The 26918-nt window shown below is 41.6% G+C and overlaps 1 protein-coding gene across 1 annotated transcript in view; it reads right to left on the bottom strand.

The window, feature by feature from the left end:
• Positions 1–26310, bottom strand: part of PSME4 (proteasome activator subunit 4) — a 68967-nt gene extending 42657 nt beyond the window's left edge. The window contains exons 1-14 of the mRNA XM_074864556.1: positions 26057–26310; positions 18673–18813; positions 18012–18128; positions 13164–13208; positions 11693–11842; positions 10472–10535; positions 7064–7138; positions 6452–6574; positions 5859–5951; positions 4680–4945; positions 2923–3109; positions 2176–2265; positions 369–433; positions 122–272 (exon numbers count right to left, since the gene is read on the bottom strand). Coding sequence (XP_074720657.1) covers positions 122–272; positions 369–433; positions 2176–2265; positions 2923–3109; positions 4680–4945; positions 5859–5951; positions 6452–6574; positions 7064–7138; positions 10472–10535; positions 11693–11842; positions 13164–13208; positions 18012–18128; positions 18673–18813; positions 26057–26235 — 1746 coding nt within the window. The 5' untranslated portion in view covers positions 26236–26310. The remainder of the gene's footprint in view (positions 1–121; positions 273–368; positions 434–2175; positions 2266–2922; positions 3110–4679; positions 4946–5858; positions 5952–6451; positions 6575–7063; positions 7139–10471; positions 10536–11692; positions 11843–13163; positions 13209–18011; positions 18129–18672; positions 18814–26056) is intronic.
• Between the last annotated feature and the right edge of the window lie 608 nt (positions 26311–26918).

Raw genomic sequence — 26918 nt, 5'->3', positions numbered from 1 at the left:
TAAATGTGAAAGTTCACAACAGGACCATGAAGGAAGGAAGGAAGAATCTGAACGCCACCAGTCATTCACAATAGAAAATTAAGTTTCTTCAAGTTAGATGGAAAGCCCGTGTTCCACATACCTTAAAGATATCCTTTGAGCACTGAGTAAGGATTGTACTGAAAGTAGAAGAGAGACCTAATTCCACCAGACTCTCCAGATGAGTCATTTTCTCTGTTTCAGTCTCCTCTCTGGTTTGTTCTAGAGTGCTGCTCTCAATAAGTCCGAAACATCTACACAAATACAGTAAGTACCAAGTTAGTAAGTGGAACTCAAAAGTTGTATTAAGTCCTCCATGCCAAGCTTTCACCTACCCTTAACTTACTTACCTATCCATGAACTGCAGTACAAAATCCTCAAATTCTGCAGTTGCAGAGCACAACTCTCTTTCCACCTACAGTGTTCCGATGCAAGAGAAACACAAAAGTTTGGCTTTTCTTAAGGAAACATAACATGAGCTTTATTTCCTATATTAAGTACTTCAAAAACACTCCCAAGTTCTAAGTGATACAGACCACAGCGTATTTCCCATTAAAGTTTGTATAGTCTCAAGTACACTACATGAAACAGTTACTAAATTTTCTTTACACCACCCTGTCCAATTTCCTGGCCTAGATGTTTAGCTGAATCACCTCTCAGGATGAAGTCAGGCCTGTCTCCGTGGACACACCCTTTGGCCTCACTACCGAGCCTGCCTTCCAGCAGGACGTGAGTGAGGGCCAGCTGTGGTGGCAGACTTGGCTCTGCTAACAGATTTACATCAAACGTTCACTCTACAAACTCCTCTTAATTTAGAGGCTACAGCCCTGGGGCAATGAAATGAACCTTCTCCCAGCAGCTGAGCGTTCAGAACCTGTGCCATCTGTAGCTAGGAGCTGTTCTCTGACTGACCAGACTCTTCCAGCATTGGATGAAGATTTTACCTAGCAGTTGTAACTGCCACAGCTGCCCCCTCTGCAGTGTCAGACACAGCCTCACTAGCTGTGCTTCAATGGCTCTATAGAAAGCAGAACCAAAAGCCTAGTGGTAAGGAGAGAAACAAAAACCAATCTCTCCTGCATTTTTTGCAAGGTGAAAAAGAAAACAACAAAGTATTAGAACAATGCTGGAGAAATAGGAGTGCAAAGAGCTGTGAAACCAGAGATGTGTCTGACCAGCGCTCCCAAGCAGCTGAGAGGTGAGGTGACCATGTCTAACAACAAAGGGGCAGCACAGGATAAAACTCAGAAGAGGAAGGTGAGGCTCACTGTCTAATGGTGTTACTATCTCTTGACTGGCAGAGATTAACAAGCGTCTGAAGGGAACGCAACAGAATCTTAATCAGGAAAGAGAAGCATGACTGCAGGAACACTTCAAAGAGGAGCGTTTTGAAATCATTTCCCACAGGAGAAAAACAGCCCTGAAAAGTTAGGGAGTGCATTAGTTTTTTGAAAAATGAATACAAACAGTTTTGGGGTGTTTTGGGTTTTTGTAGATTTTTGTTGGTTGGTCTGTTGGTTTGATGTATTTATTTTATTTTTTTTTAACACATGCAATCTTTTCAACAACCAGGGACCAAATTCCTTCTAGACTCTCCCAGACAATCAACTAGTTGCCTTTACCTCTAAGCTGGACTGGTTTTAAACTAGAAATGATGTATATACATGTTACAACAAAGTCATCTGGGTTTTTTTGGTTTTCTTTATGGTTACCTTACTGGTTTATGGTGACAAAAAGTTTCAAAAATTTAATGGTAACAAAGCTGTTACTTTATTAGACTCAGAAAAATTTACATGGCAAAGGGACCTCTGGAGACCTGTAGTCCAACCTCCCTCCACTCGAAACAGGGAAAGCTCAAATTACACTGCACAGGGCCTTGTGCAGCTCAGTTTTGACATAAAAATCTTTAATTGCATGAATTGAACATTATCTCTACAACAACCTGTCACTAAGCAGCAGTGCTAAGAATACACGGCCGATTCACATGCTGACCAAAGCGAACACGAGCCACATCTTTGGGGTTTTGTTGCATTTCTGTTTAACACAGCTTTACACATACAAAGGGAGCAACCCTGTTACAGTTCTAAAGGATTACTACACTGCTAGAAATTGACAACTAGGTTATCGTTTTTTTTTGTATGTACACAGCACTCTTACCTCTGAAAGATCATCTCTTTCTTGCAATACAGATGAACAATCTACTAAAGGCACCAAAGTAGAAAATGTTGCAATGAACTGGAATGTAATCTGTTGAGAGGCACAAACAGCTCTTTAGTAACCGTTACTGTATTCTACACATGGAAAAACTTCTGCAGTTCAAGTATGGGAGCTAAAGCAAATCATTACATTAGAAAATCCTGCAGGGCCCAGTCCCTCCACCCCAAAAATTTATGTCCAATAACATATTTGCAACTGTGCAAAAAACCCCTCAATTTTCTGAGTGAAGAAACACTTATTTTGTCCTGAACTTGAAACTTACAAAAAACCCCCTATAATGCTTACATTGTTTAAATAGTCAATTAGTAAGAATTCCTGAATATGAGGGCTTTTGGGACCTAACTTAATGAAAACCTAGTGATAAAGGTCTTCCTATTGATCTGAAAAAGCTAGGAATATTTGCTAGGAGCTTTAGAACATGTATTCAAACTTTTTTGAAGTCAGTACAATGCTTATCACAATCTGGTGTTAAAGATTCACTTTGCATTGTCTGACAAACCAAGAATGTTATTGTAAGTTAGAGGCTTGTAATATTTACAAATGAAATTGTGCAAGAACAAAATCAGGCTAAGAATTTCTGGAAACATGAGTTACTTCCTTTCATACAAATATTTTTTAAAAAAAGGCTTTTGGAGCTAACTAGTTGGCTATCTGTCTACTAAAAAACAGTAAGATTGAAACACTCACCATACATTTGCTGAAGTCATTTGGATCCACCCCAGGCAATGCTCTCATCAGTAGAGGTAGCATGTGTGTTGGACCTTCAGGGAACCACTTCCCCCCAGACACCAGACTACGAGCTACTCCAATGACACAGCTTAAAGTAGCTGTGAGCTGATGAGGTTCTGTCAACGTCTCAAGGGCAGGATATGTTCTATAAAGTTTAAGAGCAGTCACATTAGGAACAATAATGTTTCTAAAGTCTTCAAAGAAAATAGAAGCGGATTGCACATGTTATTTTCTACAGAAAGGGTACAAAATTTCTTCAAGAAAAAGTCTAACTAAATGGTTCCGAAATTTTTTTCTCTTTTTTTTTTTCCCAATGGACTTAATGTTGCTCTATTAGAAAACATTTGTTTCATTTGATCAGTCCTATTCACAAAAAAAGTCACAATTAAACAATTTGTTCGCAGTTGCAACACAGGAATTAATAACTGGATGGGCTCCTAGACTCAAAGCTATGATCATTTTCGCATTTGAACTTTAAGCTAATGCAAACTGTCTACTTAAAAGTTTAAGAGCCTTGTGCAAGCATGAAGACTGACCTTGACTGCCTCTGAACAGATGAGGGATATACTGTTTCATGCTACGTTGAAGTCCATACCTTTTTTATAAAAACCTGTTAAGTTACTGCGATCTTTAAACCTTTTTTGATGCTAAATACCTTTTCAGCCAACTGTGTAACACTTCCTCATGTTATCAGTAACCTACAGTTCAAACCAGAGTCACGTGGTAGCCCTGCCCTATGTCACCCGAAGCACAGAGTGCCCACATCTACCCCACAACATGTGTTTGGAACTGCACCCAAGGCAAACAGGCCAGCAAGAGTTTGAGCTACCGAGCAGACGTTCAGTCTGCTCTCAGAACACAAAAAGCAGTCAGATCCAATACGGGTGTCCACTGCTGTCCTCCTTAGAACTGTTATGCTTGAAATCTTTTCATACATGAGCAGATTCATCAAGTTTTTACAAACAGTTGAGTCAGTAAGGTATGGAACTCAGGAAGGGCTCTTCAAAAACTCATTTCTCCACTGTTTTTACAATACAAGTTGTTGAAGTACAAAAGACTGCATAGGAACGGGAATGTGGATAGGGACTAGGAAGAAAGCTTGTCATTGGGGCAGGAAGGAGTTACATTTTTCTTTTGGAATTTCAGGCACCAAAGTACTAGTAATAGTACAAAGTAATTATGTTATGTGGGCATGCTTATTTGCTTAAGAAGTCAAAAGCAATGACAGTAATTTTAAACAACCTGTAACTGTAACATACTTTGACACACAACATAGACCTTATGCTCATTCCTATAAATACACACAATACCATCATTTATATTTGCCCAGCTGAAAGCTAGTGAGAAGGTGTAAGGTCTCTCATCAATAAAGGGTAAAAAGTTGTTTTTTCAACTGATCCACCCACTATCTGCTACAAAACGCCAACAGAAATACAAACCGCCTGAGGATTACCCCGTATTGCACAAGCTACCAACAGCTCCCAGAGCCACTCCATTTGTCAGGTGCTTAAAAAAAACAAGTGACTTAAAGCAAAAACCAAAGTCCTCCTTCACGCCCTGTCCTAACTCAGGTGATTGCTCAGGGGTGTGTATCAGCAGCTCCTCTCACCACAAACTTCACTGGCAGTGAGGAAATTGCTCGTCTCTTAACATGACTGCCTGGCATATTTATTTGTTGGCAAGGGAACAGGGAAGTTATTTCTTGCAGAACTTACTTCTCAAGTACAGGTGGAATTACTAACTCAGGACGCATCAGTGCAAGGTTCTGCAGGGCCTGGGCAGCCTCCAGGCTTCCAGTTTTACTAAACATAGCCAGAAGAACAGGTTGAATAATGCATTCTACAAAGTCTGTAACATCCTGATCAGTAAGTTTATGACTGTCAGGCACAGGAGTTAACCAAGTCATTTTCTTGTAGCGCTCACGATGCAGTCTTCTGACAACACCACTGGGTAACCTCTGAAGTAGTTTCATCAGTTTATTCTGTTGAATATACAAGAAACACTATTCAGTTCCTTGGCAATAGCACAATCTGAGCTACTAAGTGTACAACAGACAATTAATAAATCATATCTTGAAATTATACACCTGCAATAAAAGAAAACTCAGAAGAGCTCTAAAATACAATAGTCACATTTTGTCATTAAACTTCAGTTCCCAAAATGTCAGCAACTACATGGCCAGCACTATGCCTTAGGATTTAAAAAAATCATAAAACACACACACAGAGAATATAGTCAGGAATCAAGATTACTTACCAGCAATTAGGACATCTTTGAGAGCATCCTCTGCACTTATGTGTAAGCAAACAGTCTATTCTAGAACAACTCAGGTCCTTTGGCACTGCTTGGAGCAGCCTTGCTATTTTAATCTGTACTTTCTACCAGCCATCATACGGAGATTCTTACTTTCTCTAGCAGAAGACTGCACTAGCTACACCATCAAAATCTTAATGCATATCTAGTTTGATGAAGCATAAAAGTCTTCTTTGCTTTGGTTAATCAAAACTAGATTTTGCAAACTTGGAGAGAGTAGATCAGTAATACAAAAGCCATCTCACCTAAGTAATACTGATGGCCTATATTCCCCTCCTTTGAAGTGCTGATTTCTTTTTCCTAACTATACACTCAACAGATGTCTAGTTTTGTACTTCTAAACTGCACTGGGGTTAGATGTTTGAAGAATACTCCCATTAGCTGTCGTCCTGACATCAGAATAAAAGTATGATTTCAATGAGAGTACAATCACGTATCCTGAAAATTAAAGCCTCAAAATATTATACAACAGACTATCTGGCTGTTGAAGCACATAGCACATCTAGCAACATGTCTGATTTGATAGGTTTGACCACGGAAATTACAGCCAAAGTCCTTGTCTTGACATGCAAAGAACTCACCAGCCAGCGGCCATTATTTGAAGGATGGTAAAAAGAAGCAATGCTATTGAACAAGCCAGACAAGTGCTTCTGCACTAGTTTACTTGGTCCACCCTGTAAAAAATAAAACACAGATCTTTATACAGATCTTTATTACATGGAATAAGTTAAAATGAACAGATAACACAGCAGTATGAAGTACAAGTGAGTGCTCTCATCACAGCAACACCTCAAATCATCAAATCATATCTGCAAATTCCCTCCCTTCCCCAGCCTCAGCTCTGCCCTAAGTAGCAAGTTCTCTCCCTTGGATCTGATGAGGTTCACTCTGAAGGAGTCATTCCATTGTTCAGCAGGTCCCAAGCATGTACCCTCAGTGGCTCTTGTAGCTGGCTGCTCGTTTCCAGGATGGCACAGACAGCGGCCCTGAAACAAATCTTTCCATCCACATTCTAAACTGACAGCAAAACAATGTAATTTAAAAGAAACCTTGGGCAAAAGATATCCTAAAAGCATGCTTCTGCAGTGAGCTAAACAGAACAAACAATTTTAAACACACATTTGCTTAAAGCTTTGCATTAGTTTCTTTTTCACTTCATGAAAAAGTTACCAACCATCATGGCTGTGATCCACATTACTGCATGTCCTACATCATAAGCGTTTGTTAAGAATCTGGGAACAACAACTTGATTGCTTCCCACTGGAAGATTTAAACTCCTCAAAATTCTGGTAAAAATCTGAAAAAAGAAAAAAACATCAGCGTGAAATTAATTAACAAGAACTGGCATAATCAAAGTTGTAATGAAAAGGCGTTTGGTGGTTTAGGGTTTTTTAAACAATGTAACTGCAACAAATCTCTTAAAAAATACATAGGCTGAAAGGTTCATATATACTATTTACCAAAAGAATATAATTAAGGGCCATTTCCACAAGAACATGGGGTTAGTTATACAATCAGAAAGCATTTGTATAGTAAGGTATGTTGTTGCTTTGGTTTGGTTTTGACTGAGGTGATAACAGCAACAACTTCCAGTGCTGTCTGTAATGAAAGGATGGCTCAAATTGTCCAAGTTAAACTGAGGTCTTCAAATGAATGCACCTCACTTGAAAAACTGGGCCACTGCAGTAGAAAACCCATACAGGGAAGAAGAATTATTCTTAGCATAGTAACACCAAAGACTTATCTCAAAGTAAACAAAATAATTTAATAAAATGAGAAATATTACCTTTGGTACATACGGATCCCAGTCTATGTACCCGATGTTGTCAGTGGCCAAGCGAGCAAAAAGATTTACTAGATGCTGAAAACAACCATAAAAGGAGGAAATATCCATTAGAGTATATTTATAATAAAAGATGAGCAAACCCCTCCATCTACTTTACAGATGCAAGATAAAAGTCACCCCTGGCACTGAAGCACTTGTAAAGGCAGACTTCACTCTACGGGAAGCCACCAATACTGTATTTCACAGCACATCTCGACTCCTACCTTCACAAGTCCAACTCGTTACTCATCTGAGCACTTACAAAGCAGGTAATTGTGATCTAAGTTCTGGGATAGGCAGCCTGTCAGAATATACACCCCCATGTCATCAAATTTTTTTTTAAGTGTAAAGACCTACTAACAGTACTTTGAGAAGGTGTAGTCACACTCTCCCTTTCCCGTGCTCTGTGAATTGACACACAAGGCAGAATGCATTCACTACCATTTTAAGTCTCAACCATTTATTGTTAGAACAACTCTGAAGAACCGTAGATGAACAACTTATACTTGAGCTACATGTCATCAAAGATTTTAGCTTTTGCTAAGAAATCTCTTTTCCCCTTTTGAGCACCTTTGAGCTCCTGCCCATTTCTGAACAGCTTCCAGAGACCAGAAGGCTCCTGGCAGTAGCTTACAGGAAGACCCCTGTACTAAGCTTCGGAGTCCTTCAAACGCTACCACCATTTTATCAACCGGGTGTACTAGACTCTTCATCTCTGCAGCAAAGGTTCGGAGCAAACTCCAGGTGACAGTTAGAAAAGAGATTTCCCAGCAAACCCACAACACACCTTAAGCAAAGCAAAAATCTGGTAACAGAACAGGCTCTCGTTTGGCCATCTCATCAACTTCTCTAAGGGAAACCTGTTACCTACTTTGATAGCCTTTGTGTAGAGGACTACTTGGATTGGTTACTGGAAAACACCACAAGGAATATTCTGAAGAATGCAACCCTACCAAGAAACACATCAGGAATCCTCTTTTATGCAAGAACAAGAGAGAGAGGCTCTGTAGAAGACAGGAGGTTTGGAAAGACGATAAACAGGTATCCAAAGACAAACCAATTCCTGGCAAGGGAAAGGGCCCTGCACTGTCCAGTTGAGCTGCAAATGCATCATCCTGGTTCTTGGTAACTTTGACCAGAAAATGACACATGGTGCGCATGTTCCACATTAACTTTGAGCTGAAGCAGCATAACAAGCGCTTACGATCATCAATTCATCTCATCGTGCCTCCTCACCAGCAGAGCTCTCTTATGTGAGCCAAATGTGGATACTGGCCTAAAATAGCATCTAAATATAGACAGTGAAAAAAATTCAGCCAACATCTTGAAGGACCATTTAGCTCCTGCAGGATCCATCCTACTTAAAGCGTGCTTGCCTGTGCCGACGGCTGTCACATTTGTAAGCTTTGATTTACACACATCTGTGGCTTGCAAGCATCACGGGCATTAGCTGTCAGATGGGATGGCACTGCGTGGCTGTCTACAACGAATTAGACACTCCATCGCCAGAAGACAGTCTCGTGAGTCCAGAAGGGAACTGAACGATGTTATCAGGACTAAACAAAAAAGGAGATGGAAGTCCCACTCTCATATCCTGATCGTGACAAAGCACACAGTCCACCAACACTCCTTTTATGAGCTTCTCCGAATAGGGAAATACCTACCAAGTCTCCAAGAGCCTTGATGCTTCTACCAGTATCCTGAAGCTATGGCAAAGCCAAAAGGGTGGGCCTTAAATAATCCTGCTTAATTCAGAGACCGATGTTGACACAAAAGCAGTTCACCTCTCAGTCTGAAGGAGTCTGAAGGAGCTTTGGAAAACCCAAGAATTCAATTCAGGACAGTCACACTAGACACAGCTTGAGGACAAGTGTTACATTTTCTTGAATGACCTACCTTTTTTGTTTGATACTAGGAAATACCCACTGAAAAAAACCTACCCAGGCACAAAGGCAATGGGTTCTATAGCTCCCCTTCAAACAGCAAGTCTAACTCCTGCCCAAGCAAGCCAAGGAAGAGCTTGCAGCGTATAGAGGCTTAAACTGGACTGCACAGTCAGAACCCATATGTCTAATTCCCTGCATGCAAGCCTGATGAATTGAACAAGCCTGCCCTTAAGAAGTGACAAGACAGCAGAAACCAGAAGTGAAAGCTCTGGGGAAAAAATAAAATTGTTTGGGCCTTCCAAGCAAACTGTCAGAATACAGTGGAAGAGGGGAAAAAATATAAGAGATAAGTTATGAAAGAGTGTTGATGATTATTTTTTAGACCATTTGACAGAAACAAACCCAATCATGATATTAAAGTGCAGGTTGTCATCTTTCTGTCGAAAGACTAGACAGAATTGTGATTTTTTGGACAGCCATCAGAAAGATGCAGAAGTGTCTACAGACAATCTCAAATAAAACTTGGGCTATCACCCCCGTTCAAATCTGGACAATTGCCAACTGTTGGAACAATGACTGTCTTCCTCTATTTCAGACGAAACGTAACTCAACGCTGGAAGACCTACACACAAGCCTTTTCACAGAGAAACTGCCAGAAACAGAGCGTGCTGTAAAGGTGGCATTCAACGGTGTTTTGGAAAGCAGCTTTCTCCAAAGACACTGAGAAGTCCTCCTCGTGTATATAGGCAGATTAGTAACAGGAGCCAGATGGTGAAGAAGCTTATGTTCATACCGAGTATGGAAAAACTCTGGTAATATGCCAAGTTTCACTGCAGCGAAGCCAAAGCACAGGTCAGCTGACACCAATAGCACCTAAGCTGCTGGTGGGGTTATCTCAAGAATGAGATTCTATTTTATTTCCCCAGTTTTTATGTAGTCATACAAGACACACAAAAAAGGCAGACAGGTACACGCTAGACTATTTTCCTTGACAGATATAGCCCAATGGTATTTTTGGCCAAGGGGAATACAAGTTCTTTACTGTACCTAGAATAAAGGTGACAACAACCCATTGCAGTCAAGGCAAAGCATTACTACTCAAAATTGGGGATCACGAAAGGTGCGTTAAGATATAAAAGATGGGACTTGACAGAATTATAATTTATAGAAATCGCAACAGCACTTTGCATCATTGTAAGCAATAGCAGGCAGTCTGGAAAATGCCAGCATTCCCAAGGCTGGAAAGAAAAGCCGCCTGAGCTAGCCATTAAACAGTGTTTACCAAGCACAAGTGTGGTCTCATTCATTCAGCCAGTAATTGCTTGCTAACGATCATGAAATTATTGTCTCTGCTTTCTTGTACTAGTTAAAGCAGAAGGAAAAAAAAAAAAATCCATCACTGTTTGACTTCAATGCCTTGCAAGCACCCTGTAGGAATATTTAAATGGATTTCTTCTAGTCTAAGTGAAAAGTACATACTTACCCCTTCCCATTGGGGAAGATTTTGAACTGACACCCAAAGGCCTATAAACTCATCAAACCAAAGCCTGAAAGAGAACAGAATCAAAGTGATTTTAATGTGAAGGCAGCTCCCTCCCTGGATATTCCTCCCTCACTTTGCCAGGCGGTCACAGGAACTCACCGGCCCCTCAACTCATTCAGCAAGAACAGGCACCAACACGGCCATGCTTGGATCACCTTGCCTCCCACAGCACCCCCTGCCCCCAGCTCTGATCCTGAGTTGCAGTCCTTGCTGCTTCTACCTCTCCTCCTCTTATTCTTTTCTGATCGCCTCCCTTTCGCACAAGTGTTTCCACAGGAGTTTGCTCATCTACTTGAGCTTTCCCATTTCATTGCGTATTGCCATCCCAACGCAGGCCAAACAGATGAAAATAAATCACATTTCTATTCCCTCTATCTTAAAAGCTAAAATTTGTCCATATTGACTGATGGTTACAAGTGTAATTTACTCTGAATTCATCTGAAGCCAAGGATGTAAACCCTCCATACCAGCCCCTTACTTAAACTCATCAACTTTATAAAATGTATTCACTCCCTTCCTTCAAGTTTTCACTAACCCTACAGCACAAATATACTTTTAAGCTAACCAGCCTAAGCAATCTCTACATGCCCTAAACATCACTGGTTTACATTTCGAAGTTCAACAGTTCTACCTTAAATATGACCCACACACTGTCCCATTCCACAAACCTTTCTCCTTTAATTCTCAAATTCATTTCGTATAGCAAGTCTCCCCACTGTCTCACATTTCCACATCTTGACCGTGAACTGCAGACCCCTACCTCACAATCCCGTATGTGTACTAACCGCTGTACTTTAACCTACAGAAAGGACTCATCAGAAGCCAGCCCAAGTTAAATAGAAGGTAGGACTTAAAGCTGCACTATGGTTAATGATTTTTACTTGTGGGACTGTTTAACTCAGCTTAGTTTACTTTGTTGTATACTGTGTGCTTCACGGTAGAAAAGGGAGAACTGATTAGGGAATAGGTACTACGATTTCCACCGCCCCCCCCGGTTACTTTTGCAAAAGAATGCTGACAGAATTTCTGTCTTGAACTCCTTCCAAAAATGCTGTTCAGAGCCATCACTCATTTTGCTGGTTGACTTCAAGTCACCCTGTACAAGATGATTGCCTGCCTTTGCAACAGAATACTGTACGACAGACATTCCATTACTCTTACTTGAAACCCTTCTGGTGAAGTTCAGGAGGAAGGGTAGTAGGCAGGAATAGCTCGAAGTAGGTAATAGCCTTTTGCATGGTGACATCAAACGGACACATTAAAGGCCTCCATTCATCTAGCATCTCTGCAGTGGCATCTTCTGGAAAATACCTGAAAACAGGGAAACCATTCAACATATACAGGCTTGGCTTTAAAGTTGGGGTCTTTTATAAACATATTTAGAACTATTTACTAACTTGTCATAAACCTTAGTTTCACAGTACGACCATGTACCCAGGGGCAACAGACAGGCAGTTCCCAACTCCACTTAACCTTCACGAAACATGGAGTTCAGATGAAGGACATCATGGTGCATCATTTTAAGACCATAAATACAAGAATACTCTTGTCTTGTTTAACCAGAAAAGTTTCTGTACAATGCAAAGCCATTCTGACGTGAAGGCTGGTCAAATTCTAACAATCATGATTCACATTTGATGCAATACAAAGGAAGATTACTTAAGGCACTAGGAACATTTATCAGAATATTACCAGAACACCGGTTATTTAACTTGTTTTAAAAAAAAATATCCATGCAATGCAGTATTTAAAATGCATACCAGATACAACCGTTTATACAACATAATTACTGCAGTTGATATAGGGCCAACTGGGAGCAACATTATTGGTGTCCCAACCTGAAGTTATATTTTTCAAAAGACAGATATCACATTTTCATTTTTAAAACAGTGTTTCAATGACTTAGTATTCATAACAGATACCAGAAAAACCAACATTGCAACCTAATGGGTTTTCTTCAGCTACAAAACCATATGTATTTTGGACAAGTGTAAGGTTGTCCTAAATATACACTATTAGTATAGGATAAAAGAGCATCTCCTCCAGGAACGCTCAATGGAGTAACACCAGGATGTGAAACAACTGCTCCCATGAAAGCAGGTAACGACAATGGCCACGTGAATGGTAAATAGAAGACATGTCTCTTTGCATCTTTGCAGTACCTTAAGCTGCTGACAAAGTCGATCAGTGCAGACAGCAACACTAGCTCATGCACACACTTTCCCAGTGAACATAACAGCACAGAAGTGCAAAAGACATAGTGGCCTTATCTAGTGATATCCTGGCTTAACTACTAGATTTTAAACCAAGGCTGTTAGAAAACCTAACAAACCAAACAACCTTACACTCTGTTTAAATACTGTAACATGGAACACGCCTGTCATTTTGGTTTTAAGCAGCCTATGAACCTGAGGGACTGATCATTCATAATGCAGTAAAATGGAGAAGTCTCTACCCTCCACCCCAAACTTCTTCAACGAGGTGAAACAACATCAGCCAAGGAATGACTACTAGGGTGGGGTGCTGTTCTTCTTGTGTCAACAACCACAACAACTTTTCCTCCCCCTCTTAAAGTACTATTAAACATACAGGCTTTAAAAAAAAACCAACCAACCAACCAATGAACACTTACGGTCTGCAGCTCTTCACAAGTGTTTTCAGAACACTTTCTACAGAACTGAAACAAGAGAGGAGACATTAGGGATAGTGTATTACAAAATTTCCATGACAGCACAAAATAAGCAACCGTTTGCTGAGTTTTCCCTCAAGAGCTTAAGGTAACTTTGACACAATTAGATGTCTTCTGTGAACATGCAGCAGCTAATTGCCTTCTACACAGACCTAACCACAAGGATTGAATTTGCTCTGCTCAACTCCCAGTTCTACTCTTCCTATACTACTCTATTTACTGCATTTAGGTGAAGAGTGAAGAAGTGTTATGGTTCTGTTATAATATCCATCCTATGTTTTATCCATGAACCACCAGCAGAGCAAGGTAACTTCTTGGGGAAATTGAAAACCCAAACAGAACAAATGTGTTTATGGACTTTATAAATATTTGTAACGTAAATAAAGGCAATGCACTTCAGAAAGTTGTTACTAGATTCCAAATACGGTTTTCAATCTGGTTTTGATTTTTGTCCAGTAGTTCTAAGAAAGACAAGTGAACTATCTGCAAATCAATGGTTATTTCATTAGCTTCCCTCAGAATTAACAGCTGATTCCAAAAGTGTTTTCACCCACAGCAAGAAAACTTACTTCAGAAATCATTTTAATAGGAATTGTCACAGGTTGCCATCAAACCACTGAAAAAAGACTAAGTCTCAGAATAAACTCAAAGAATAAAAGGGAGAGGGAGGTGAGCAAGATCCAACAATGGAACCATAAAGATAGTAAATTACCATGTTACTCAAATTTTGTGTTAATTACAAGACAAGCTCAAGACTAAATTGCACTTTTACCAAAAAACATTTGCTGAATTAAAAAAAGAAAAGCACGCTTTCTGACAGAAGAACTTCCTCTATGTTTTAGTTGTACTTTCTGTACTCTTAACAGAAAAACCGCAGCCTTTAGTTCATCATGAAAAACTATCATACATAAATGTTATTTTGATCAGAAAAAGATGGTACAAATGTATCATCTTTAGAGTTTTACCAAAGATCAGTTTAGGTCAATTAATGGAGATACACAACTACTGAGCATGCACACACTCTCTCTCTCTCTCTAGTCCTGCACAACATAAACTGATCCCATACAAGCCAGGAGAAATATAAAATGGATAAACCACTATTTCCCTTCAACATCTCAACATTCAATGCAAGCCAACAAAAGCCCACTCACTCCTCATAACAGTACTTCAGCTCAAGTAGCTCTCTAGAAGATGCAAATCCTGTACATTTCATGAAGCAGTGACAAAGTAAATCCATGATCTCTCCCAAAATGAAAATTTTGAGCTGACTGACAGCTTCTACTATGTGAAGAGGAATGGCCAACCATCCACTAAACAAAAACAACATCAAACTCTGCAAGAAGCTCATAAAGATTCTGGGTTGAAGTGAATTCTGTTCTTGAAAGAGTTAGAAATAGGTAACAGTTGTTCCAGGAGTAGACAAATGAAGCATGAACCAGCAACACGCCTTAAAAGCATTAAAGATTAACATAGAAAAAAGTTTCTGTGACAAAATAAAGAAAAAAGCTATCCCCATACTGAAGTAAACCATTGCTAAGGAGAACCTGATAAGAAACACTGATGCCAGAGATGACCAAGTCTTTGAAATCTACAAGCTCTCAGTCAGATCTCCGCATTTGTTAGTGGACAAGAGCAAAGAAGAAAGATTGGAAGGGATGTCCCCTTCTGTCTTCTGATCACAAATTTGGAATGGAAGCTAGAAAGAAAAAAATAGCAGCAGACAATATGGTACATAAGGAAACTTTCATCTCAGACACAGTTTAATTACAGACCAACCACAGAAGACATCTTGTAAAATTCCTGTTTGATGACTGCTAGTTAGAAAAGGGCAGGACAAGAGAGCTGGGGAGAACAAGAGACAGCTGGTTACTGTTGTCATTATCATTTTGGACCAACTCTCACTAACTTTTTAGCAGTCGCTTCTGTTCCACTTTTGGTTAGACCTTCTGTTACTGCAGAATTGATCCAAAATATGTACAGTTATCCCCCTCACAAATTTCTGTACGCTGCTCGACTAGTTAACCTAGCCACAGACTAACAGAGCACAACAGCAGACAACTCTACACTTAAACCGCACTGGGGTGGATCACCCTGCCATAGTTTGTACTCCTGCCCTTGCTCGGGTACTTAATGCTGACGATTTGGATAAGGTATTACCTTTGTAATCAAGAGATAATGAAGCCACTTAGACTGGAAGGTCTCCCCTATTAGTTACCGAAATAACAGCATATTTAACGACATAAAGGAAAATGTCTCATCCCATTCTGTTTTCTTTGCTTTTATCTCCTCCTTATTACCTGAAGTATTTTTAGTTTATCATTCTATCTTGCCACATGGATATATTTAAAACACCCAACAATGCTATTAACCCACTAGTCATCGTTTTGGCACTACATGACTATTTTCCTCTTTTGTAAAGGACGTGACCACATTAATGCATAAATCTGGGGGTTTATTCCCCTGCATTTTCAAAGAGAAACATGTTTAAACACACACTATCGACCCTTACTTTATCAAAAAGCAGTAAAAGCACAATTTTCAGTTTTTCAGGACAGATTAAGACTTTAAGTGAAATTCTAGCCCTGCAGTGGACACTCCATTACAAGAGCCTAAATTAAGACAATGAAAAGAGCAACCAGCTATAGTTTCACAAATTGTTTTAGTGAATTTCTAATTACAGTGAGCCAAATACCAATCTCTCATTGGATTAGTATAGCTAAAAACTTCTTCCTAAACAACCCCAAACAAAGCAAAAAACACTGCAATTCCACTTCCACTTATACCAGTCTTCTGAGTCTACACACACACCGAAACTCCTGATACACTTTTCACTGCAAAAATTTACAGTAAACTTTTCAGACACAGACACTTTGTTTCAGACTTCACAGCTACAAGGTTGTTACTGGGTGTCTTTTCCAGCAGGTATTACCTCACTGCTAAAGCTCTTTCCATGATTTCATCGTTTTTAATAGTAAGGTACACTTACTCAGTAACATGCACTCCTACACCAATACTGACTTGGTCCATATTCAGACACAGCAATTATCGAAACGTAAAATTTACCCTTCATTTGACCCCTGAAGTATGTATGCTGGTTAAATTAGTTAGCATATAGCCACTTCATCAGCCACTTCACACACGCTATCTTGTTCCCCAATTAGAAAGGTTTACATACAGTGCGACATTCTCATAAACAGTGGTGTAATGTTAACATTGGTTTTCCAATACAATTATTTATGCAGGAAATTACACCTGTGTGACAAGTGTTACAGTCTAACAGAACATGCAGAAGATGACACATCGGCCAGAGCTGAACAAAACAAAAAGTCATTCTTACCACCTATGTAATACATTAAGCACAAATGTTTTAGGTGAAGACAAGCCTGGTCGATATGAACTGAATGTAAAAAACAAAAATAAAACAGTAATTAAATTAACACCTATAAATCAAATCAATCAGCTTTTAAAAGTATCTTGACTTCCACCAAAATATTACCCCTCGAAATTGACGTTAAAAAAAGAGTAAGCACCGTATGAGAACAAATCGCACTGCATATTAAGATGGAGTGTCTGGTATCTAATACAGTGAATAAGAGCCCAACATTTCAGACAGACCATCACAACTGATATACTCCTCCCAGCTTAACCTCCTCTTCCCCCTCGGAAGAGTCCCCTCCCCACTGTGCAAGTTTCTCTCAGAGCCAATGCCAAGTGACTAGACAACATCCCTGCAGAGCAGACGAGGCAGTTTCAGTAGGTGCTGCCATAGGCATAAAATAAACCTACTAAAAAAGGCTCTGCTCTTCCCGATTTTCATTTACAAGTAATATCTACAATTAGCAAAATAATGCAACTTAGCAATTATTTTTCCAGCTACTTAGCCACAAGAGAACGTCAGCATGAAATGCTCTGTAACACGGTACAAGGCTACATGTGTTGTCTGTTCCTGTCACTTATCAGCAACAGGATCTTCCACTCCGTAAAAGAAATCACTGGTAGTACTTCAAGAGCCCTGGACAGAAAATTTATTTTTTTAAGCTAATTAAGCTTGCATTTCTTTACATGAAGTTTCTTCAAACAAACATAATGAGTTACCCATGTAATATTTTTTATCATCTGTAATTTATAGAGCAGGACCTTCTCTAATTGGAATTATTACAGAAATTGCAATTTGGGAAATCTGACAGATGGAGAGGAACTGGCAGCACAAAGAAAGCAAAGAAAACAAGTTTTCATCTTCCAAATCAGTAGAACATTTCCAAAATTCTTAACTGGGAAAAAAATTGATTTGTCCCTATCATCACTTTGAGTACATATACGTGTATATGTATTTGCTATAGAAGGTACTTCACTTTTTTCATGTGCATAGTGATTTACACCTAGATTACACATAGTGGGAGTGGTTACAGTACATATTTCAGAACAGTTATAATGTTTTATTTTTTTTCCCAAACCCTTGTTGTGAAATAAAACATAACCACAGATATTTACCTTGAATAGCATTAAAAATAACATTAAACTGTGGATTGACATAAGTGGAAGAGCCCTGTTCCAGCATATTTAGGAATTAACTCACATGGATAAACAAACATAACAAACACAATTCAGCAGCAGAAAAATACAGATTATTTAGGACAGTCTTGCACGGAATTACTGAAATAATTCATGACTTCACAAAATATATGCAAAATATTTACTGTGTATCAAATACCAGATATTAAAAAATTACCGAGTACTTTCAAGCATTACAGGTGCTTCTAACCTATCAAATGTTTTAAAATGCAAACTTACTTGGGAAACCAATTTAATCCCAGATGTTCTGTTTTGGAGTATAAAATCCTCTCCAACATTTCATAAAGTGGTCTCCACGGTAACTCTAAATCATCCCTGGAAAGCAGTTCTTTTTTCCTAATAGAAAAAAACCACCAAACAATGATCACTTTTGGATTAAACATTTCCATGACCGCCCTGCCCATGAGAACCCCCCGGTGACTCTCTGCATTGCCCTCAGCCCCAGCGCCTGGCAGAAGCTGCAGGAAGGTCAGGCAGAGAGCAGCCAGCCACTCGCCACGTTCCTGCGCCACCAGAACCCCTCACGGCCTTCACGGAAAGTCTGACTAAGGGAAATAAACAACGCCAAGCCGTGAGACAGTCTTCACCTTCTCCCTATTTGAGATTCAACCTTAACACTTGGCTGAGATCCTTTCTTTTCCTAACAGGAGAAAAAAACCCGATGTTCTTTCACTTTCAATAGCACTCCTAAAGCTTTGAAAGGGACAAGGTGATTGTGCAACAAGAACTCTTTGTAACCAACATCATCTGTACAGGGGAGATGCAGCGAAGTAACCTGCAACTGAACCTTCTGTTACATTGAAGTAAGGAACAACATGAAGCAAGTGAACTGATCAACTAAAGACGGAAGTTTCAGTAGTCAGCAGGAATCTGGACTTACTTTAACAGGTTTATCAACAGGCGTGCAAATCCTTGCATCATGCTGATCTCCAGTTTGGGAATTGTTACCAACTCGTACAACAATTTGATAAAAAGCACATGATCTTCTCGGCTAAATTTTCTCCCATATAATCGAATGTATCTACAAACAAAGCACAAGATGGGTTAGCAATAATTTTAAACATTTCCGTTTTATCTACGACCTGAGCCAGACTCCATCTGACTTGCTGTTTAATGAAAGAAAATTAAAGCCTGCTTCACAAGTCCAACAAGAACCTGAAGGTATATAGCAAAGGAACACTGACAACCAAAACCGACTACAGAAAGAAAAAGACCAAATAACATTTGCGATTCTACAAATACTGTAACTTCATGCTCACACCAGATGCCACAAAAACAAGGATCATACTATTTCACCTCAGCTCAAAATGTACTAGCCCTTAAATTTAGTATTTCCGTATCCCCATGTGTTTTAATTCTCTTAAAAAAACCCTAAACAAAACAGAAAAACTGTCACGAGCAACCTTATTATACTCTACCCTTTTCAGCTGGGGCACTTTAAGAAGGAGACAGGACACAATCCAGAAGCTAATTAAAAACAAAACAGAAGTCTCAAGCAAAGTCCACATCTGAGAGCTTCCAGTGAGGCCCAACAACTGCTGTAGCCACACCAGTTTGCTGGCAGTCTGTCCCACTGCTGTCCCCGTACTCAGTGCCTCAAGGAAGTGCGGATCCAGCAGGACTGACTCTGGAAGCAGCACTTGCTATTTTCAAATACAGATTGAACACAAGAATATGTTTAAAGTCTTAAAAGATAATTTGAACCAGATAAAGCTATATAAGGTTTCAGTGTGGCATTTTAGGTGTCACACAACTAAAAATCACTGCTCCTCTGGAAGCACACTTGCCTTTTTATTACTGCTCCAAGTATTCCATAAGGATTCCCAAGAAGCCCGACTGATACGCTGTCCTCCAAGCAGCACTCAGGCAAAGCATACAAGATGGGAACCCCTATAAAACTTCTATTTGAGAAGCCTGTTTACTGTTTCTAAGAGTTAGTCGAGGTTGGATTGATTTCTTGGCTAAATATCCCCCCGCAGAGCATCAAGGCTGGCTCTGGCCATGTGAAACCCCCGCTCTCCCCCGGCTGTTTGGTGTGCGGGGCGGCACAGCCCGCAGCACCCCACCCTGCAACCAGCCACCACGGGCTCAGGAGGGCTCCCACCGCTAAGTCAGAAGGGGCCAGGCGACTGGCAAGGGGCAGACATGAGCAGTTCCTGATCTCACTCTGAAAACAACCTCTCTCCATTCCTGAACTCGGTTTCTGAAATTGAGTCCTGCCACATCGAGGAACTCAGTTCCATACTAGATCCCTCTTTGTAAACTTTTATTCCTCCCAGAGTAGAGCTGACTATTTGAGAACTACAACTCAGACCCTTTAGTAAAACACACTTACACCAAGCAGATTTCACACAGTGACACCAAAGCACAGGGGATTTGGACTCAACTGCTCCAATACTTCTTTTCTGCTATTTCCCCAGATCCCCCTTACTCAATTTAAAACAAAATATTCTCTGAACTACCGGATCACCCACAGCTAGTAATGTTACCCAGTGCAGTTAGTCTCCTTAAGTACACATATATCATGTCCCCTTGCTCTTTCCTTGTGAGGCTTTTTTCCAACCTTCTTCCTTCAGTTTCCCTTGAAGATACAGTGGAAAAAGCTGCAGGACTCTGGCAAACCAATAATCACCAGTTTTCACAAAAATTAAGAAAAAACCCGAACTACTCTACAGCACTATTTTCCACTTCCTTTTTCCTCTTCCATTGATTTTAAAGGAGGATTTCTACATTTGATGGGCACTATTTTCACTAATGCTCATTTCCATGTGCTCTACTTATTTCAAATACAGAAGGAAACAAACAAAACAGAGGATGACCCACTCTTCTACCACAGGAACTTAAATTACCTGAATTGGCCAGAATTACTATCTACCTATACAATTACACCAACAACAGCTGAACACCTACACTTTTCACATGCATTAAATGGACAGGCAAAAAGAATCCCCAGAAAAAAAAAAAAAAGGGTGACACTTGATTTTGTGAGGGCTAACAGAAGTATATAATACTTATATTAATTGCAGTATTTTACCTTCTAAAAGCATACATCCCTCATACACTGTATGGGAAAAACCCCATGTGAAAGTCTGGAAGCTTTTTCAGGCTAAATGGGGTAACAATCAGGACAAGACAAAAATTTCATAAGCAGACCTAAGAGCTCTTCCCAGCACATCAAAAGGAAAAGCACCTGCCTTGGAAACAGTCTAGACTTCACAGGACAGAGGCATTTTATAGGACCATGAGAGAGACGACCAGCCACACAGTCCTACCACTCCCACCTGGGCATTTCCCTCTGTGTTCACTTACTGGTTAGTAAAAGGGTAAGACAGTGTTTGATGCAATGACCAAAGTCGACAGGAGTTCGCCTACGAGAGTGTCTGTACTTTCCACAACAGTACACATCTGGGAAGGAAAACACCAGTTACACACCAATAGCAAGGGTTCATTTCACTGGGGACCAGAGGATTCTGAAATCCAGTTTAACCTTCAGTAACTTCCAGTTCATTATCCTTCAGCCACATCAACTTGCAGGTACTTCTGCACTCTCTTAATACAAGCTCTAAAGTAACTAAGAATACTGGTTTCACTGCCTCATGTACGATTTAAAGAAAGCCTGAAAAATAAGTTTTAACTACAGAAAAACACTACACAAGATCCAATTAATCTGTCAGCATTGCTATATATATCCAAAACCAAAATGTTTGGCTGGTTACCTTTCTTGACCTTTGCTAACAGCAGTTCTATTATACAAAATGCTGTTTAAGGAAGAGAAGCACACAGAAATGAACACAAAGATGTCACTATGTCCAAGAAGCATAACTAGATGCCAAATTGCCCCCGTATATACAGCTTCTTTATATGGGTGGGGGAGGCAGATTTTACAACTGTCAATTATTTGTCTTAATCCAGTTGTGCATTATGACAATGACAGAGAAGAATTAATTCCAGGAAGAGGCTAATCACCTTTTCCTCAAGATTAAACAAGCAAAATCTAACAGAAGAGAACTGCAGTATTTTTGGAATATCCCCTCAGAAAGGATGAACTATTACCATTACTAAATAAAATAATATAGGCAGAACTTCATGAATCCTGAAGGATGACTAGGGGCTAATTGCACAGATGCATGTTCATCATATAAACAGTGGCTCTTCAGGATAAAAAAAAATGTATTATTAACTGGGTTATTGGGGGAAAAATAATTCTACAACTAAACTGCTGCAAAACAAAAAATACTACATTGAAATGATTCTTGAAATCTTAATTCTACTGCCCTTTTGATTCCCTCTTTAAGAAACCTATCAAAGGTTCTACGAGCTCTCAACCTCTACCACTGAGCTGCAAGAAGGATAAACAAGTTGTCCTTCACTGTGCTGGTCCTCTGCGCTCCAATTTGGAGTTTAGCTACATGGAGAGAATAAGCGCCACAAAACCCACCCACCCACCCACCCTAAAAAACATGTTTTGGAAGTGAAAATTCTGTTTGCAGCTCCATCCTTCTGTACAGAGTACAGCATCTCTGGAGACAGCAAGAAAAAAAATTAGAACCAAAAAGCCAATTCCCTATTCTAAAAGTATTAGGTATCCAATCTCTCACTGCACAATTACAACAGAGCTATTTTTAGGAAACGTACTGTTGTACCCAGTGGACATCCTAAACTGCCCTAGCAAGTTGGCTGCTCTGCTACAGTTAAAAACTGCCTTCGCTTGTGAAGCCGAGTCGAGCACTCGCCTAAATCCAGAGCTAGCTATGTGCATTTTCTAACACACAGAACAGGACTATGACTGCTCTGAAAGTTGTTTTTTTGACAAATTATGTGAAAAACAATGAATCATGCTCCACAAGACTTATTTAAATCATGTATACAGTACACACACACCCCCCTTATGCATCTGATAAAGATGAGAGGGAAATAGGTGTAAAACCAGATTTATACACAACAGTGATTAAACCACTTCAGCAGAGTCCCACTGAAATGTTTCCATCCTCACTTTAACTTTGTGTCCTGTCATTCTAAATCAAATCAGTTGAGCTGCATTTTTTCCACACCTTACAGCAAGAGAGTTAAATGTCATTTTTAACAAGCCTATACCTGACAAGCACATAAAATAACACTGCCATGAACAGAAACCATGTCCATCAGCTCCAAAAACACTACCCTTGCCTAGTGAAATAGAAAGTACAGCAAGACATTTGTGTGTCTTCTGGGCTGCAGAGACAACTACGCGTACAGTAATTATTAAATGTTCATATTATACTAACATGCACATTTACAGACTATGGTCTAAAAATAAAAAATTCAAAAAGTAGATTTACACACAAAGTTTCTGTGTAAAACATGAAAGAAGGAAAAATTGAAAAGTGGCCTATTTTTGACCTAGAGATCCTAGAAGACCGAGGCAAGTCCATTTAAGCAAATGATTTCGACGTAACCCGCTTTCTCCCCACTGCCCCCCCAGGAGTAAATTATATCCTGAGATTCGGTGGTCTGCTTTCACAACTGGATTAGCATTTCCAAAGATACAGATTTTACTAGCTGAAGTTGGAGGCATCTTGGGGTAACGATTACAGATTTAAACGCAAGTCTTTGAGGCAAGCAGTTTTACTTGTGTAAGGAGTCCCACTAAGTCGTAAGTTACTCAAGTAACTGCACTATTCCTGTCTTCACAGGACAGCAAGTTCTCTCACCACACTCTCACCACACATGCATCCCAACCAAAGAACCAGTTAGCATCACTCAAAAGTGTGCATAGAAGAATTCTGCAAATCAGCTTGCAGACATTATATTGGATAAACTTCAATTTTGTTGGGTTTTTTTTGCTTCCCTACTCTGTGACATCAAACAGGTGAAACAGCTGCTCTTAAGATAAAACTATGTGCAAGTCATGTTTTCAGCTGTTGGGAGTACAAGAAATACAACACCTCAGACTTCATCATGAAATAGTAACTGATACTCAAATTTTTAATTCAAAAAAAGATTTGAGTTTCACTTTCATTCTTCATACTCTACAGGGTTTCTGCGGGTTGTACAAAGCTGCCAGTACCTGAGGAGGTGTAACTCCACCCGTATATAATCTGCATGCAATTTTTCTCTTCATTTATATGTATGTACATATTACAGTGCTTCTCTTAACATTTGTATCTGTGCAAGAAATAGATTATAGACATGTCAGCTTCGCTTCCCAATTACAAATTATTTCACAGAATATTGTGAGAATACTGGCTTTTATAACTCAGATGTTTGCAACAAAGCTAAGGAGCGATCATACCACTGTGAAGATTCTTTTACCAAACAAATGTGCTCTTTATTGTAGCTGTCCAGCGGGGAAAAAGGCATTAAGTTGATTTGGAGGTGCACCACCCACTAATCAAGTCATCAAACTTTTGATTTTATTGTCATTATCCTCTATTTTGATTTAGGTATGACATCAGAACACCATATGGTTAGAAGTGTTTCATCTAGGCCTAAACCTTTATTAACATATTTCATCCCGCGGAAGTACTTTGTCAAGTTAAACTAAGCAGCAAAACATCTCTCATGTTAAGTATACCAGTTTATTTTTAAACCAAGCCCACTGTTTCCTTCCCTACCTACATCCAAAGATATTCAGAGTCTTACTGCATATAATATGCCACAAAGAAATCTTGGGACTAACAGGCATCAGACAAGTTGCAAACACACACAATAAATTCAAACCTCAAAGAGTAGGTGGAAAACCACAAATTAGAGCCTCCTGACCTTTCTGTGATTCATGAAGTAGCATAGCAGCAGTTCTCAATAGGCTAAAAATTCACTGCCCTGCAGCCTAAACTGGGAACAGTCATTGCAATCTCCGCAGTGAGTAATAGGGTGATTCTAACACAACCCTACAGGCTCTCAGAGGACTGATGTGCCACATTTGGCCTATTTAGCTAATGTTGATCTCTCTCGTAGTAGGAACTGCTACACTCTATTTCAACTTGATTACTACACCAAGTTGTACCACAGGTACAAAGGCAACAGGTGCCACCCAAACCCATACGAGCTAACAGATGGCTGAGGGGTGGGAAGGGAAACAGTATTCAGCTGGTTCCAAGCAGGTTCAAACTGTCACCTAACACAAACATGTGAGTCATTTCGCAACCATCTATGTAACTCTATCTAAGAAGGGCTCTTGGCAAATACAAAGACACTTACATTTCAATACACACGTATCAAACAGATTTGAGTGCCCAATCTATATTAGATTGTCAATATTAAAGAAATGACTTATGTAAGGAGAAAATTTTAAGTGAAGATCTCAAAGCTGTACTGAACGCACACATTTCATCCTTCCTAGCACACAGCAAACACCATTTATGGAGACACACAGAGCATTCAGCAAAAAAAAACCAGGATGAACATCTGCAGCAATATGTTTTACTGACTGAAGCTACGGGAGTCACTGTCATACGATGTCATTTTCAGTGCCAGAGCGCCCAAAAGAAAAAAAGGTTCAACATGATTTGTAAAACTAAGAGCAACCTGTGTTCCGCTGAGCGCTATCTACGAACCCACGGTGGTTTTATCTGTATTCGCAACAGCTCGGCAACAGACACAGCAGAGCCAACATCGACAGCAACGACACCGTGCCACAGCACAAGCAAGGTATCAAAGGCACCAAGGGTGTTGACACAGCATTAAACCAGATTTTAATCCCGCTAGCACTGAACTAACAAACAGCATGTCTTGAGAAAGCCTTCACGTTCCTAGAGCAGAAGTTACACGGAGATGATATCTCGCACAACTCGCTTAAAAAGGCGAGAGATGAAACGGGTGCCCGAGTATGCCTTAAAGAAAAAAAAAAACAACTCTCAAACCACCAAGAAACCGACGAAAGTAAAATCAGGGAAGTTTCAGAGCGGACAGGCGCGGCGCTGGAAGCGAAGGCACCTTTGTCCCCGTTCCCTCCGCGGGCCTTGTGTAAGCGCCGGGCTGGGCGAGCGGCGGCCAGCCCCGGCCTGGCAGCGCGGCCCGGCCTGAGCCCCGCGCGGGGCCGCGCCCGGGGCAGCCCGCGCCCGCCCGGCCCGGACCCAGCGGCGCCGGGAGGCACCGTTAGGCAGCGCGCCCGCCCTTCGCCCGCCCGCCCGGCCCCACCGGCGGCCCCCCCGGGGCAGGGACGCGCCCGCCGCCCCGGCTTCGCACCCTCCACGCCCGCAGGCCCCGCTGCGAGGCCGCTTAACCGCGGGCGCGACCCGGCGGGGCTGGGGCGGGGCCGGTGGGGGGTGGTCCGGGGCACTCACGTCGAGAGCTTCCTGGTCCAGAAGAGCCCCCCGGGCCAGAGCTCCTGCAGCTGCACGGCCCGCGCCAGGTTGTCTTTGATCTGCCCGAGGAAGCGGCCGGCCTCGGCCTCCAGGCGCTCCCCGTAGGGCAGCAGCTTGTTGTAGACGATCTCCTTCTGCGGAGGAGGCGGCGGCGCCATGGCCGCGCCGTGCCGGGCCGTTCCGGGCCGCTCCGCTCCGCGCCCCGCCGCCGCCTCAGCCCCGGCCGCCGCCGCCGCCCGCCCAGCGCCGCGCCGTGACGTGCCGTGACGTCACCGCGGGCAGCGGCCGGGCAGCGCCGCCCCGCCCTCTTCCGGCGGAAGGCGGGGGTGAGGGCAGCGCGGGTGAGGGCGGCGCGCGCCCGCCCCGTCCCCCCGCCCGGCGCCTCCGTCCCGGCCGCGCTGAGCGGAGCAGCGGCGGAGCCCCGCGGGCGAGGGCCGGCGGCCCGGGAGCGGAGGGGAAGGGGCGGCGCGGCCCGGGCAGCGGCGAGCGGGGCCGCGCCGCCGCCTCCTCGGGGTCAGAGTTCGCCCTCGGGGGCTTTGCGGTGGATTCCACAACCTGGCGCCATGCGAGCGCGTCCCCTCAGCAGGGAAACACCCCCCGCGTTGTGCGGCCGGGCGGAGCGGGGAGCAGACCCAGCCGGGCGCTGCCGGCCTCGCGCCGGCGGTAATTACCCCCGGGGGGTGATGGCGGATCGGGCGCTAAGAGGCTTAGTGGATAATAACGCTACTCAGGACAGCGGAGCGCCGGGCCCGGCCCTGCCGCTCGGCGGGGGGATAAAGCCGGCCGGATGTGTGATCACGGCCCGGGGAGCGGGTGGCGCTGAGCTCCAGCTGTCCCCTCC

The sequence above is a fragment of the Strix uralensis genome, chromosome 3, assembly GCF_047716275.1.
Source record: "Strix uralensis isolate ZFMK-TIS-50842 chromosome 3, bStrUra1, whole genome shotgun sequence".
In the NCBI taxonomy this organism is placed as follows: Eukaryota; Metazoa; Chordata; class Aves; order Strigiformes; family Strigidae; genus Strix; species Strix uralensis.
The sequence above is the reverse complement of the archived record's forward strand: the minus strand, read 5'-3'. Positions and strand labels throughout refer to the sequence as shown.